Genomic DNA, 15,522 nt, shown 5'->3' on the forward strand with positions numbered 1-15,522 from the left:
ATATTGTGGCACATTTTTTTTTTTCTGAGATAGGAAGTTGTGTGCTCTGTTTTCCTCTCAGAGTGTTTTGCTCTGGAGAGACAGATGGACACGGAGGCTCTGGAGAGAGACTTAATGATCTCTGTGGGTGGAATGCTATATCCCATCAGTTTATTATTATTGTAGATTGCATAATACAATTCATACATTTATATGATAATTATGATATTTAAGATTTTCACTCATCTAATCAAATCAAAACATGTAAATAAGATTTTTAAATTTAATTTATTTTTTTTATTTATTTTTAAACTTTTGGGTGTCTAAACTTGAACCCGTAGAATTAAAATGGTCTTGCTATGCTTGAGTAGTCAAGCCCTCATGTGATCAAGAACGACTCGACTAACCGAGGTGCATCATGGTTCTTGAAGTGAAATACCAGGAATTATCAACGTTTTGTGTGACGATGAAAACACCATTTCCCACAATGACTTTCATGACTCGCCTTTCCTGAACGTCCTGCCAGGAGAAGATAGCGGGCGAGCTGTGGATACAAATAGGCCTTTTATTATAGAATTAATGTAAAGGATCATAAAAGGTGCCAAGCTACGGGAGTACCTATTGCTGAAAGTAGCCGTTATCAGGAAAATATAATGGTATGGTTGTCATTGAATCAATTATTCATAGTTATGTCAAATTCCGTTGCTCCACTAGCATCTTGGCTAGCTAGCTAACGCTAGCAGTTAGCTAGCTGTCATCTTTCATAGGCCTGAAATGTGTTATAAAAATGTTCTTAGGACAAGATTTAGTTTACGGAAACGACTAATGTTATGAATGAATGTGTATAGTTTGCGGGAAACCTATGTTCAGGTTTTGGGACGTCAGGGGTGCGGTTGTACTGATAACTAGCTAGCCAATGAGCTCATAGCTTGGCTAGCTCATATTAGAATTACACCAACAGTGTGAAACTGAGAGTGCTGGTCAATCCACTTGCTATGTTAGCTGTTTTAGGTAGTCGGTACAGGCATAAGCCTTGATAGATATGGTACTTTATTGATTCCCGAGGGGAAATATAATGATAGATATTCTGTTGACAGTATAGCTACCTTAAGTCAGAGAGGGGGATTCAGCCTTTATGACATGACAGACACATAAACACATAAATAACACATAAATCACTAGTCTGTCAATAGCCTAAACTGCATATCTAGTAGGATTCGCAGAGGGTACTGGGGTACTGGCTCTCAGCTCTTCCCCTCCCTCTGCACCTCTTCCCCCCAACTCATCCTCTGTCAATATGTCTCCTTCAGATCCGCTTCATCCTGATTCAGAACCGAGCAGGGAAGACCCGGCTGGCCAAGTGGTACATGCAGTTTGATGACGATGAGAAGCAGAAGCTGATCGAGGAAGTCCATGCTGTTGTGACGGTCCGTGATGCCAAGCACACCAACTTCGTGGAGGTTTGTATAGTTCAATACACTGTTTTTTTTGTTGTACAATACAATATAATTCAATACAAAACTAGAAATAGTGCTCAGAGAGCACAGACCTCAGCCGTGAATGCATGTCGTGGCTGTATGTGCGTGCGAGCAGGACACGTTTGGTTTTCTTTAGGTGGATAGTTTTATGATAATAATAATAATAACTTTCATTTATACAGCGCCTTTCATAAAACCCAAATTATGAATTTATGCCAGTCCAAACCCTGTGTCTCTCTGACCTCTCATGGGACGTTGAATGGGGCAATTTTTCTCTCTTGAAGTCCAGGGGATCAGCCTGACCCCTCTGATCCACATACCGATCCAGATGAAGTGAAGAACGTTCGCAAGTGAAAGTCTCGAGTTGCTCTAGTTGGTTACACTAGATGGTGGTGGAGGATTTCCAAAAGCAAAAGCAAAAGTGCCTGTTTGGCAGTATTTCGGATTTAAACCCAAAGCTAACAGGGAACCTGATAACATTAATGAGGCAATCTGTAAACTAGAGCCATTTTCCCTTCTTGTCATGTCATAGTGAAATATGAGTCGGTTACTCTCTGAAAAGGCAGTGATGGGAGAGCAGACGGGGTGTCATCCCAAGCCTATATTTTACAAATTAGTTCTTTTTATTTGATGAAAGTGGGTTCATGGATTCTGTCATTGTTAGGCCTACAGTACATCCATACAAGTAGCCATATGGGAGTAAAATAATTATGTTTTGGCAGCAACAACAAGATACAAGATATCGTAATAGTAAAAACAGTTCAATGCAATACAGTAGCAATACAGTAGAGAAAAGAATATGATGTGTATAAAGTGTATATTAATGATAATAATTAAGTTAATGATGAATAATTATTCAAGAAAAAAGACCACCAGTAACGGATCGGTATTGGCAGATATCCAAATTCTGGTATCGGAGTCGGATCAGAACTAGTGATGTCAGGGTGTGGATTTTTTCCCACCGACTAATAAACGGTATTACCGGTAACCCTGTCTAGCCTACAATAAGAGAGCGCTTACAGCCATCTTTAACGTTAGACCTTTGCCTTACGTTGAACAGCACTGCTGTGTATTTCAATTTGGTGTTGTACTGTATGCCTCCACGGCTTGCCTGCAAATGCGCGATCACAGTAAGGTAGTAAGATATAAATAAAGCTGTGGAGCTATACAACGGCAAATTGCCTCCGCAAATCGGTGTTATGAACTCTGCTAGAATAGGTGAGAGGATAGGCTGCTAGAGTAAGCTAGCCAGCTAGCTAATGGAAACAGCCACTCCGGTGGCTAGGTTTGCTGAACGTTAGCTAGGCTAGCTAGCCACGAGAGGCTAATAGCCATAACCTCCCCCTACTCTCTTCTGACTCCGCTAGATTCCGCTTTGCGCTGCATGCGCATGCCGAGGGGCAGATCAGACACTTGTCTGAGTTTGATACTAACTAAATAGGTAAAACGACGTTGGGGCGGACAACGACGGTGTGGCGGTGTTAAATGAATGCCTCGGTGAATACACAGTGTATGCCTGAACACCGAGTAACACCATTAACACCGACAACTGTGACCAGTAAGTGGATTGGTGCATCTCTAGTAGTTTTTGCATAATCCTGCTAACAAATGAACAAACAAACAAACACACGCCACCGAAAACATTACCGCTCGCCCTGCATCGTCGCTGGGACGGAGGGAACCATACAACTTCATTATCTGTCGGTTATCTTTGAACAGCCATTGTGGATGTTTTATGGCTGCTGAGATGGTGGTCTGGCTTCATATGTCATGTTGTTGTTTATGTGTGTGTGTGTGTGTTTGCGTGTTGTCTCTCCGCAGTTCAGGAACTTCAAGATCATTTACAGGCGCTACGCCGGCCTGTACTTCTGCATCTGCGTGGATGTGACCGACAACAACCTGGCCTACTTGGAGGGCATCCACAACTTCGTAGAGGTGGGACATGCAGACACAGCTCGACACACATTTCAGCGCTTCATGGCCTGATTATTTCAAGGAACGTCTATCAATGATTCCCTTGAAATACCCCCCGTCGTCTGTCAATCATCTAGCCTGTATGCTTCTTTTTAAAGATATATTTTTAGGGCTTTTCAGCTTTAATGGGATAGGACAGTGTAGAGAGACAGGAAATGTGGGAGAGAGAGAGGGGAGGACATGCGGCACAGGACCCGAGCCGGGAATCGAACCCGGGTCCGCCGCGCAAAGGACTAGCCTTTATATGGGGCGCGCCTTACCCGGTGAGCTACCGGGGCGCCCCCGCCTGTATGCTTCTTAATGCTTACATAGGGTGGTGAGGACTGAAAACAAACTGTAGGGCAAAAGGATACTACGGAAAGACCTAGAGGACATCTGGGGGAGTTGAGGCCAATTTATACTTCGTCGTACGACACTTGAAAAGTGTCGTCAGACAGAAATGACGTCACTGTCGACACTTTTTTGTGTCGGACAGGGGTGTCTTGCGCCCGCCAAACTTTCTAAAGCCGTCGCTTTCGTCGCAGAGCTGTGATTGGATAGCTAGATAGAAGGCACCTTCGTTGCCATGGATCAATCAGCCACGCGTCTGCAAGTTACCATGGACGTGATCAGACACTTCGCTGAAGTATAAATGCCAAATGTCGGTCGACATTTTTTTTCCGTCGACGGGCATTTGTCGTACGACCCTGGTCGACCGAGTATAAACGAAGCTTCAGGGAAGGTGTCGGTTCCTTCAGTAGAACCCCCTAAACAGGTATTCCTGGTCCAGCGGCCCTCTCTCTGGCGCGGAGCGGGGGGAGAGATGCCGGAACGTTCCGCTCTGTGCTCGCGGTCCGAAGGTCGGTAGGAGGAATGTGGCCGTGAGGGGAAGCGGCTCCGGTGTCCGCGTTCCCTCGGAGAGCGCCGTGACCCGGGGTTCTGCGTTCCCTCGGAGAGCGCCGTGACGCGGGGTTCTGCAGAGAACCCCGCGGGCTTGTCCATGTGCGATCAAGGCTGCGTTTCCAGTTGAACCTAGATGTACTCGTCTTATAGAGGGAACTACGTTAGGTCATTTAAAAGTCCTCTGGGACAGCATTGGCCTAACCTATTGAGACAAGTGTCAATTATGTTTGAAAAGCTGACAACATAACCTTGAACTACTTCCTGTGTATTGAACTATGTTGGATCATGTTATAGTCTGTCTTTCAGCATAGTACATATGCATCTCTGTCATCTGTGATATATCCAGATTGGATCGTACTCCCCTTATATAGAATAAGCTTGAGTGGCGTCAGCTCACTCGTCTGCTCCAGCGTATACGCACACTACTGTGATCGGAGCAGCGTCCAGGTCCCCAAAAGGATCCATCACTGTTCTCCATAAAGATAGCTTTGTCTGATCATGTTGGACAGTAGACCTGTGAGATAGTCAGTTTATCTGGCGTGTGTGTGTGTGTGTGTGTGCGTGTGCGTGTGTGTGTGCGTGTGTGTGTTCGTGTGTGTGTTTGTGTGTGTGTGTGTGTGTGTGTGTGTGTGTGTGTGTAAGGTTATTGGTTCTTGAACACACATCCCTGGAGACATCATTGGTTCAATAGCAATTTCTGTGCTGATCTAAGATGGTGACTTGTAGTCCATGTTGTTGTGCCATACATACAGTAAAATACAACGCCCAGAGGACAAGCAAATACAACGGCAGCACAGAAGTCCAACAGAATCATTATTAGAATCATTATAAATAATGCTGCTAATCTAATATAATAAATTGATGTAGTTCATCACCACCTGTATGAAATGGACAAATATGAAGCAAGCTCTAATCTTCGTCTCTGTTCCAGGTGCTGAATGAGTATTTCCACAACGTGTGCGAGTTGGACCTTGTGTTCAACTTCTACAAGGTAAGAACAATAACCAGTGTTCCCATCCTGAATGGGATTTTGCTGCACTGCCATTCAATTCATTTAAATCCAGGGAGAATAATTGCAGTGGACGGGGTGATTTTAGGATGGGTTAGGAGGCGCCTGGGTCTCCAGCTCTGGTTCTGGGGCCTTATTTTTATTTTTAAACTGTGTGGATAATTCACTTTACAAGCAAGTTTGAAAAAATACGCAGGGAAATTGTGATTGAGAACAGTGGGTATCACGTCCCACGTCGACGTACGCCAGTTCAGTTTCCCACAAACAACCTTGAACTTGGCGCACGTGAGCGCGAGTCTTGCCCCACCCTTTGTAACACTCATAACTTCCTATAAATATTCAATGAACCGGCCCATGCATCCATTCATACGTTAATTAAAAACGTTCCCACACCCTAATATTTATTTAGTAGCAAACTTCTCAAAATAATAAGCTGTCTCCGCTTCTGTGTCAGAATTGCTGACATAAATGCCACACTTCTCATATTCAAGTCTCGTCATATTCAGGGAGCTTTAGCCTATAGAATTGAGCGGTAGGCCTACAGTATAAGGGAAAAGTAATTTATTTTATGCAATGGTACAGGGCCTGTCAATTTCACAGCTTTGAGTTTCATTCTTTACAGTCGCAGTTTGTAATTTCACCAGAAATGTGCTTAGGCATGGGTCAGCGTGAAATGTGCTTAGGCATGGGTCAGCGTGAAATGTGCTTAGGCATGGGTCAGCGTGAAATGTGCTTAGGCATGGGTCAGAGTGAAATGTGCTTAGGCATGGGTCAGCGTGTGCGTGGAGAAGCACACATTTTTCAACGTTCTCACTTCAAGTTCATTTAAAAAAATCAATACCTAAGGTTGCTTAGAAAGTTCCGTATGCTTTTGTACTGATGCAGCGTTTATGAATGAGGGCCCAGGAGAGCCAGCCTGTGTTCAAAATCGCATTCAGTACTTTTAGTATTGTACAAACTGTACAAAATCGCATTTAGTACAGTTTTTACTATTAGTACTTTTACTTTTAGTACCGAAGGTCGTTCGTATCTCTGAAATGTCCGGATGACTGAAACATATGTTAAAATGAACCAAATTCAATAAGTGGTACTTGTTTCATATAGACTCATAATAGACCAATAAATACCCTTAGTTACTTGAGAAAATGCATCAAAATTGCAATCAAATAGCCAACTTAACTCATATAGCCTAGCCTATAATAGACCTTCAGTAGCCTATAATAAAATAACCAAATTTCCACTTGAGTGCGTGCTTTGATCAAATACAGTACTTTATTCTCAAATGAGGCGTACGCTGCATCGATAGGCTACTGTATTCGTAGAACAAAATGGTATAGCCTAAAAACAACCCAACATTAGAACAATTAAAGCAAATGATAATCAATAAATAAATAAATGAAATGACAGACAAGTTGTCGTGTCTTAGGCTATTGTAGCCTAAAAGAAAGTCTCTAAAACAACCGATGTAGGCTAACGTGGCCTAGGCTGTAGGCTATTATTTAACAAATACAGTAGGTCTAGTAGACTAATCTACATGCTCACAACACGTCTGTGTTCCTGAAGTCCATTAACTGGGAACGAAAAATGACTCGATGCTCCTCTGCTTCAGGTTGCTGACGCGCTTTCTGGCACCAAGGAATGCAGCTCTCGCGCAGCAGACTTGTTTGCGTTTTATGCTCGACATTAGAGTAACAAAGAAATTAAACGTGACAGTAGGCTACAGCCTACAGGCAACATGTAGGTCTACATACAGTTCTGTTTTTATTCATAGTAGGATACAGTACTGTAATGAAAATCCCACCAGTAACCAGATAGCAGGCTAAAAACAAAAAACGTTTTTTAAGCCTGTCCGGTAGACCGGGAGGTTCGGATCTCTGAAGTCGGATGAGTGGGGTCCTACTGTAGTACTTTTTACTATTAGTACATACAGTACTGCAGCTGCCCTTACAAAGTACTGCACACACTGTTGCAACAATTGGGACATAGTATTTCCATCTAAGTATCCCATAATGGGTTTCGCACTAGCCGGTTGGGAGAGCCAATTTAATCAGGGTTTCTCCTGGCTCAGAAAAGGTCTTGGGGGGTGATGCACACACAATTTTGGGGGGAAACCTCAGTTTTATGCCGAGTATCCTACCAGCATATACAGTATAGGCCTATATTCTTCACTGTCGTTCTGACTGAGCTCACTTTTCACAGTCGTGGGAAATCTCCCGACATGACACAAAATGGATATGAAGCCAAAAAGTTTAAGATACTGAACCTGTCTATTAATGAATTGCTATTTTTATTCTAAATTTTTAGCATTTTGCCACTGGTTGATTTTCCTTTGGCTCTGGCTAATATTTGGGGGGTGCCAAAAAATCCTCTATGCAGGAAAAACCCTGATTTAATTTTGGCTCTCACAACATTGTCACTTTGTTTTGATATATAATAGTAGTAATTAAATAATCATAATTAATAATAATATGTAATCATATTTAAGTAAATCCCCAACCTACATGCTCATTAAAATAATGCTTGTTTGTAAATCTGCTACGATGTATTGAGAGATGGCTGGCAGTGGCCAGGGTCTATCAGTCAGTCGGCGCTCTCTTGGCTGCTCCGTCAGCTCAGTCCATGTGACCCGTCTTCCACTGTGCACAGAGGATTGTGGGTCAGAACAGCCAGAAAATCAAGCTGGCTTGCAAACTGCAAAATGTGACCGGATGTGGTATGACATCCTGGTATTTTTGGCATACAGCGTTTGACAAACTGTATTCGGACATACTAAATCTTTTTTTCTGGCATACTAAATAGCAAGTGTGCGATTTCGAACGCAGCGCTGGCTGTGACTGCTGCAGACTGTCGACCCAGCACCTTGGCAACACGCCGAGTCAGCTAATTAAGGACTTGGTGAGCAGCTAATTAGCTGAATCAGCTGCGTTGGGATACATTAGAGTTGGAGAGAAAAGCTCCAGGTGGGCAGCTCTGCAGGTCGGAGTTAGAGACTTACGGTAGAGGAAGGAGGTGAATAGAGATGATTTCCTTTCATTTAGCCGTTTAATATAGTCAAAGTGGCGATGCCATGGCAACAGGTTTGCGACTCGTAATCACAACATTCCGTCAATTAAGCTCTTCTCCCTTAATTTGACACCAACGAACGCTCGCACATGCGCACGCCCACATACGCGAAAAGAAAAGCAATTAAGCGTCCTCTCTGATGGCTGCCTCTGTAACAGTTTGTTAATTCCCTCATGTATTTCTCCTCCCACGTGGCTCACCCGTAACGACGTGTCGCCCACGCCGCGCGTTGGCGCGCCCCGCGACATCTGGAGACACTCGCGGAAAAACAAAAGTTGCAGTCGGAGAGGGTGACAAAGATCTACTCATCCGTTTCGCGTCTCCAGTGATTGTCAGACTAAGTGAGCGCTATCGCCCGGGCCTATGATGGCGTCTGCTAAAGCTCGGCTACGCCCCCGAACCTAGAGATGGAAGCCGTTGGTCTCATCGTCCGTAGAACAGCCCCGTCACCATGTTTGTTGCTGTGCGGGAGTCTTGGAGGAGCTTATGTTGGCAGTAATGTATTTACACAGATTATACAGACTCACAAATAAGCAAGTTATCGGTGCGCGCTGACCTTTAACCTCTATTCCGCGCCGTCGTTCTCTCTCTTGACAGTCTCTCTCTCTTCCGTCCTGCCTCTTCCTGTGTCTCTCTCTGTCCCACTGTCCTGTCCGTATCCTTGTCCTAGCCTATCCTGTCCTAGCGTCGTGTCCTAACCCTGTCTTCTCTGTGTGTCCAGGTGTACACGGTGGTGGACGAGATGTTCCTGGCAGGAGAGATCAGGGAGACCAGCCAGACCAAGGTCCTCAAGCAGCTGCTCATGCTCCAGTCTCTGGAGTAGAGAAGACGTCTTCACCCCTCCCCTCCCGTCACCCTGGCAACCATACCCCCCCCCCCCCTCATCCATAACCTCCGACCCAATCAGCTCCCAGTGTCTACCTGTCCCCAGTACCGATGACACATATCCAGTTGAGCGCTGGGCTGAAGTGCAGCCAGTTTAGTACAGGGTTGCCAGTTCTGTCCAATCTGGCAACCCAACCCCCCCCAACCTTCTTTCAGTGGCACTACTCCTGTAGCTAACAAGCACCATATATTAGAGTTAGATACTACCCGGGATGATCTGTGTGTCCGTCTTTACATCTTACTGTAAACGAGTGTGGTCGAAAGTCTGTTGAATCCTTTCGACTTGCAGTTGTAGATGACAGTTCAGTGGTGGGTCTTTGCACTGAGCACTCCCCTGGAATGGCAACCAGACTGTCCGTGGTATCAAAGATGACTGAAATAAGATGTCGTACTGTACAACTATCTCAACAGCAAGACCGTATTGATTTGGATCAGGACCGGCTCTACCGGGCTCTGATTCATATGTGTGCTTCTTCTAGTTCTGGGTCAAATACCAGACTTTGGAGGCACTTCATTGTGGTGATCTTATACTGAGACGCCAACCAGAGAGCTCAAGTGCAATTTCCGAATGTAAATGAAAGTGCACCTCAAGCGTTCGATCTATGCATTTCGTGACAAAATGGTGCTTGTAAGCTACACCTAGATATCATTTCAACTCAAGCACACCCAAACACTCGAAAGAACGGGGGGGAGGGGGCGCCGACACTCAGCTGAGCAGGAATCCAGTCCGTGGAAATATATAGTGATTATAGTTTATGTGAGGAGGAGGCAGTACTGTGAAGTTTTGTTTCGTGTGTTCTTGTATATATATACACACACACACACACACACATACTCATACAGTATATAGAGAGTATATACAGTGCATCTTATGTGTAACTGAGTGTGAAACTTGTGTGCTGTCCATTCCAGGCCTGGTAGGCCACGCCCCTCTCTCCCCTGCGTCCAGTCCTGTCTGGATCTGATTCCATTGGGGGTCCCACAGTATATCAATCACACCACTATATGAACAGGTGGTCGTACACACCAGTGGCTTAATGATTCATGACCAAGCCTCCACAAAGGCACTGTCCTGTCCATCCATCCCTCTGTAGTAATGGGGCTGAGACAGTCTTAAGAACACAGTGCATTCTTCCTTCCTACGCTCAGCGCTTTCCTTCGGTCATATCTGATCTAACATGATAGGATAGGTTTAAGCATGTTTTTTTTTTCCGCATAGCTGCAACCAATGCAGCCATGTAAGATCAGTGATATGACAAAGGAAGGCTGGAAGAAGGAGACGACTATTCAACCACCATTTTTCTACTCTTCTCCCTTCATCTCAACCACCCCCCCCGTTCTCCACCTCCCCCATCACAGGTTTCACGTTACTATATTTGGTCTGTTTAATTTTTTATTATTTTTTTTTTTATTTGGCTGTAGTCAGAGATGTACTGCCGTCTCATCCCTTGTTCACCTGTGTGAGTTAGTTGATGGAAGATGTTTGTATTTCTGTCCCATGTTGTATTCCAGTCAATGTATATAAAACAAAGAAATTAAGTACTTAATAAAGTGTTGAAAATTGGAGGATATACTGTAGATTATTTTTCGTATTACTCCATGAATGTTTAGTCAGAAATAGAAACAGCCCAGCTTGCTTATATTTTGGCTTTATGGTCCAGCAGCACCACCTAGTGGCAGCAAACCAATATAGCACCTCAGGCCATTGCCTGAGGTCATCCTCATCTCTAAGTAATCAGTTAATCAATACATCCACTCCAGCTGCATTATCCCACCCTGGCTGTTACTGCACTGACCCGTGAACGTAAATTCAGACAATTACACCCTCTGACCACTCCCCGTCTGACACACTGACCAGTCTCTCACCCTGCTGGGCTGAGGGGAACGGGTTAGTGAGGTTTCAAGGGAAAAAAGATCTGCGTGCTAGAATATGCTACCTTGTGGTTTTGTTCTTTTACATTACAGTCATGTAGCAGACGATGTTCTTGCTTGTGTTCAGTGTGTGAGTATTAATATCCCATGTCGTTCTGCTCTTGTACCCTGCGTCTGGCAGGTGTAGCTGGGTGTGTGTGTGTGTGTACTCCAGCCCGCTTCCTCAACGGTAACGGAGACGCCAGGAGCAGGCAGACTGGAGCGAGGGCCGTATCTCTATACTGATGAAGCACTTGTCTCTCAAGCACCCTCGGTGTCAACACAGCACAGCTGCTGCAAATGAGCCATTCAGTCACAACTGACCTAAAAACACCCAAACAATAAGATTCCCTCAGTGGTGCTGTGAGAGATCCGGACACAGGAGGAGATGGGTCATTCAAAAATACAAAACAAGCAAAGTTTACTTAGAATCAAATAATCTTTCAAATCAACAAAAGCAGCGAATGTATTCATTTTTACAGCACATATTCACTCCAGCTGTACAACAGCTCTCCAGAGATGATTCAATCACGTTGGTTACTAAGCAACAACCGAGTTTTCTGCGCCGGCAAGAGATAAGGCTAGCAGAGATGTAAAGCCAGGAAGAAACGAGATGCGGCGCGACAATCATCATGGCCGTTTCAGGGCGTTTCGCTGAATCCCCGAGCGCACGCGGCACACAGGGTGCGCTGTCTAGAGGCGTCAACGATGAGGGGCGAAGGGAACGGGGGTTTTTACAACGTCGGGCAACACGGCGGCCAGGGCCGAGGGAGGGATGAGGATGACTGGGCTGTGTAGAGTTAGGGGCAGGGAGGGATGAGGATGACTGGGCTGTGTAGAGTTAGGGGCAGGGAGGGATGATAGGAGGAAGGGATGAGGATGACTGGGCTGTGTAGAGTTAGGGGCAGGGAGGGATGATAGGAGGAAGGGATGAGGATGACTGGGCTGTGTAGAGTTAGGGGCAGGGAGGGATGAGGATGACTGGGCTGTGTAGAGTTAGGACCAGGGAGGGATGAGGATGACTGGGCTGTGTAGAGTTAGGGGCAGGGAGGGATGATAGGAGGAAGGGATGAGGATGACTGGGCTGTGTAGAGTTAGGGGCAGGGAGGGATGAGGATGACTGGGCTGTGTAGAGTGAGGACCAGGGAGGGATGAGGATGACTGGGCTGTGTAGAGTTAGGGCCGAGGGAGGGATGATAGGAGGAAGGGATGAGGATGACTGGGCTGTGTAGAGTTAGGACCAGGGAGGGATGAGGATGACTGGGCTGTGTAGTTAGGGGCAGGGAGGGATGATAGGAGGAAGGGATGAGGATGACTGGGCTGTGTAGAGTTAGGACCAGGGAGGGATGAGGATGACTGGGCTGTGTAGTTAGGGGCAGGGAGAGATGATAGGAGGAAGGGATGAGGATGACTGGGCTGTGTGTAGTTAGGACCAGGGAGGGATGAGGATGACTGGGCTGTGTAGAGTTAGGGGCAGGGAGGGATGATAGGAGGAAGGGATGAGGATGACTGGGCTGTGTAGAGTTAGGGGCAGGGAGGGATGAGGATGACTGGGCTGTGTAGAGTTAGGGCCAGGGAGGGATGAGGATGACTGGGCTGTGTAGTTAGGGGCAGGGAGAGATGATAGGAGGAAGGGATGAGGATGACTGGGCTGTGTGTAGTTAGGGGCAGGGAGGGATGAGGATGACTGGGCTGTGTAGAGTTAGGACCAGGGAGGGATGAGGATGACTGGGCTGTGTAGAGTTAGGACCAGGGAGGGATGAGGATGACTGGGCTGTGTAGGGTTAGGGGCAGGGAGGGATGAGGATGACTGGGCTGTGTAGAGTTAGGGGCAGGGAGGGATGAGGATGACTGGGCTGTGTAGAGTTAGGGGCAGGGAGGGATGAGGATGACTGGGCTGTGTAGAGTTAGGGGCAGGGAGGGATGAGGATGACTGGGCTGTGTAGAGTTAGGGGCAGGGAGGGATGATAGGAGGAAGGGATGAGGATGACTGGGCTGTGTAGAGTTAGGACCAGGGAGGGATGAGGATGACTGGGCTGTGTAGAGTTAGGACCAGGGAGGGATGAGGATGACTGGGCTGTGTAGGGTTAGGGGCAGGGAGGGATGAGGATGACTGGGCTGTGTAGGGTTAGGGGCAGGGAGGGATGAGGATGACTGGGCTGTGTAGAGTTAGGGGCAGGGAGGGATGAGGATGACTGGGCTGTGTAGAGTTAGGGGCAGGGAGGGATGATAGGAGGAAGGGATGAGGATGACTGGGCTGTGTGTAGTTAGGACCAGGGAGGGATGAGGATGACTGGGCTGTGTAGAGTTAGGACCAGGGAGGGATGAGGATGACTGGGCTGTGTGTAGTTAGGGCCAGGGAGGGATGAGGATGACTGGGCTGTGTAGAGTTAGGGGCAGGGCCGAGGGAGGGATGATGGGAGGAAGGGATGAGGATGACGTCTCAGTTGTTCCCTAGTAAGGAATGACCATCTCTCCAATTCAACCTCTTCTATACAATCTTATAGATTTCAATTTTAATTAATATAAATTTGTACAATTCTATAGTTACAGTTTATAAACTCAACATCTCAAACGTAAAAGTGCACTTGCAGAGTCAGAAGGAAAAGACATGAGAATCACGCAAAAACAGTTTAAAAACAAAACTGACCATCTGAGATGGGAGTCGGTCTGTCCCAGGTTGATGATGATGATGATGATGATGATAATGATGATGACACGCCATGTCACAGTGACACGTTAAATTCACAACCTGATACTACCCCGATGAGTCAAGAGTTCCCGTGGGATTTCTGATAAAGAGGGACGACAACCAGTCCAGCCGAGGGGAGGGGCTTAAAAACTAGACCGGGAACAAAAAAAAGTGCACTTGAATCCTCCATTTGGGTCTAGGTGTGTGAACAGGGCCCTGTCTCAATACTCTGAAGGCAAACTCTTCCTTGTGTCCTTTCCTCGGTGTGATCTCTGATCTAACGTGACTGGGTTATAGGTGGAAGCCTGTTTCGTTTGAACACAGCTGTTTCCACTCCTACACTTCAGGCCGGTGATTTATGCGAGGAGGGGAGGGCGGATGAGAGGGCGGATGAGGTTGTTCACAGAGGGAGTTCTGGGGGTGTTTGGTTTGGGCGAGCGAGTGGTTCCCCGTACCTACGCAACGGCACGGAGCTACGCCGCGAGCCAGCGGCAGAGGGGTGACAGCGCGGCAGAGAGGGGCGGGGCGTTAACCCTACCCTGACCGCCTATCCAGACAGAGGCAGGGCTGACTGGGATTAGGGAGGGAGGGAGGGGGGGGGGGGGGGCTGTATGAGCCTGGGGAGGGCAGGTGGGCGGGGCTAGCGGATACAGCGATGGCGCTGAGAAGACCTTAAATAACCTGATGGTGAAGCATAGAGAGGAACAGGTCCTTGGAGTGGAATAAAGAAAAACCGAACTGAAACCTTTCTTTCTTTCCTCTCTCGCCGTCGTTCTTTCGACACGAACCGCAGGCTCCTTCAAGCGTCGCCTCGCAGAGCACATTCACTTCCCTACGGAGGCGCCCGTCACTGCTTGGCAGAGAGAGCAAGCAGACCGCGATCAAACGCCTCGATCCAAGAGACGGAAAGTCATTGAGATGTGCTTGATCTCAGAAGCAGTTTTGGTCCACTGGTTTCATTGTAGTGGGAACAGCCAATCAAGTGTGCCCCAAGCATGTGACAGTACTTTGCTAATTAACCTAGCTAGGTAGAATAGGAACACAGGTAGGAATATAAAAAGTAACGGTGTACATCCACGTAGTCAGGCATACCCTCTCTAGTAAAGCAACTATTTACATAGCAGTGCATTCAAATCAAAACTTGAGGTGTCCACTGACACTCATTGAGTTACATTTGAGTGACATGTGGGAACTAAGGTTTGGGTCATTCTGATTGGTTAGACCTGGTCTACGTCCTCCCTCTAAAACCGCCTCCAAGCTGCTCGTGGACCAACCAGTGCTGAGAGAAACAGCAATGAGGAAATCACCGGAGAATGATCGCAGGAAATACCCTCGACGATTGGCTACTTTCTAGCTCACCTCGATAATCCAATTCAACTGGTCGAACCAATCACCTGGTCAGGTTTGGACCAGGAAGTGCCTGGTAGCCAATCAGATTACGGAGTGGTCGAATTGAGGTTGAGAAGTGGTCATGTTCAGGTTTGGTCGGGTTTCCATCACAGCGTGAGGGGAGGAATTAGGAGGAGTACGCCTCAGTGCAAATCAAAGCATTCAGTTCAAGCACTACAGTTGGGTTATCGCCACGGAGATGATGATGTCAGTCCATCTCTTGGGTGGTCCCCATAGAGACTATTACACTCAATCTCCAT

The 15,522-nt window shown here is 46.6% G+C and overlaps 1 protein-coding gene across 1 annotated transcript; it reads left to right on the forward strand.

Moving 5' to 3' along the window:
* Window positions 1-493: 493 nt before the first annotated feature.
* On the forward strand, window positions 494-10,779 carry ap2s1 (adaptor related protein complex 2 subunit sigma 1). Its single transcript, XM_084443653.1, has 5 exons — window positions 494-635; window positions 1,290-1,439; window positions 3,279-3,392; window positions 5,245-5,304; window positions 9,107-10,779. Exons 1-5 carry the CDS (start codon window positions 633-635, stop codon window positions 9,206-9,208), a joined length of 429 nt encoding a protein of 142 aa, XP_084299779.1. The 5' UTR covers window positions 494-632; the 3' UTR covers window positions 9,209-10,779.
* The last annotated feature ends 4,743 nt before the right edge of the window (window positions 10,780-15,522 follow it).

Source organism: Borostomias antarcticus (assembly GCF_949987555.1).
Source record: "Borostomias antarcticus genome assembly, chromosome: 1".
In the NCBI taxonomy this organism is placed as follows: Eukaryota; Metazoa; Chordata; class Actinopteri; order Stomiiformes; family Stomiidae; genus Borostomias; species Borostomias antarcticus.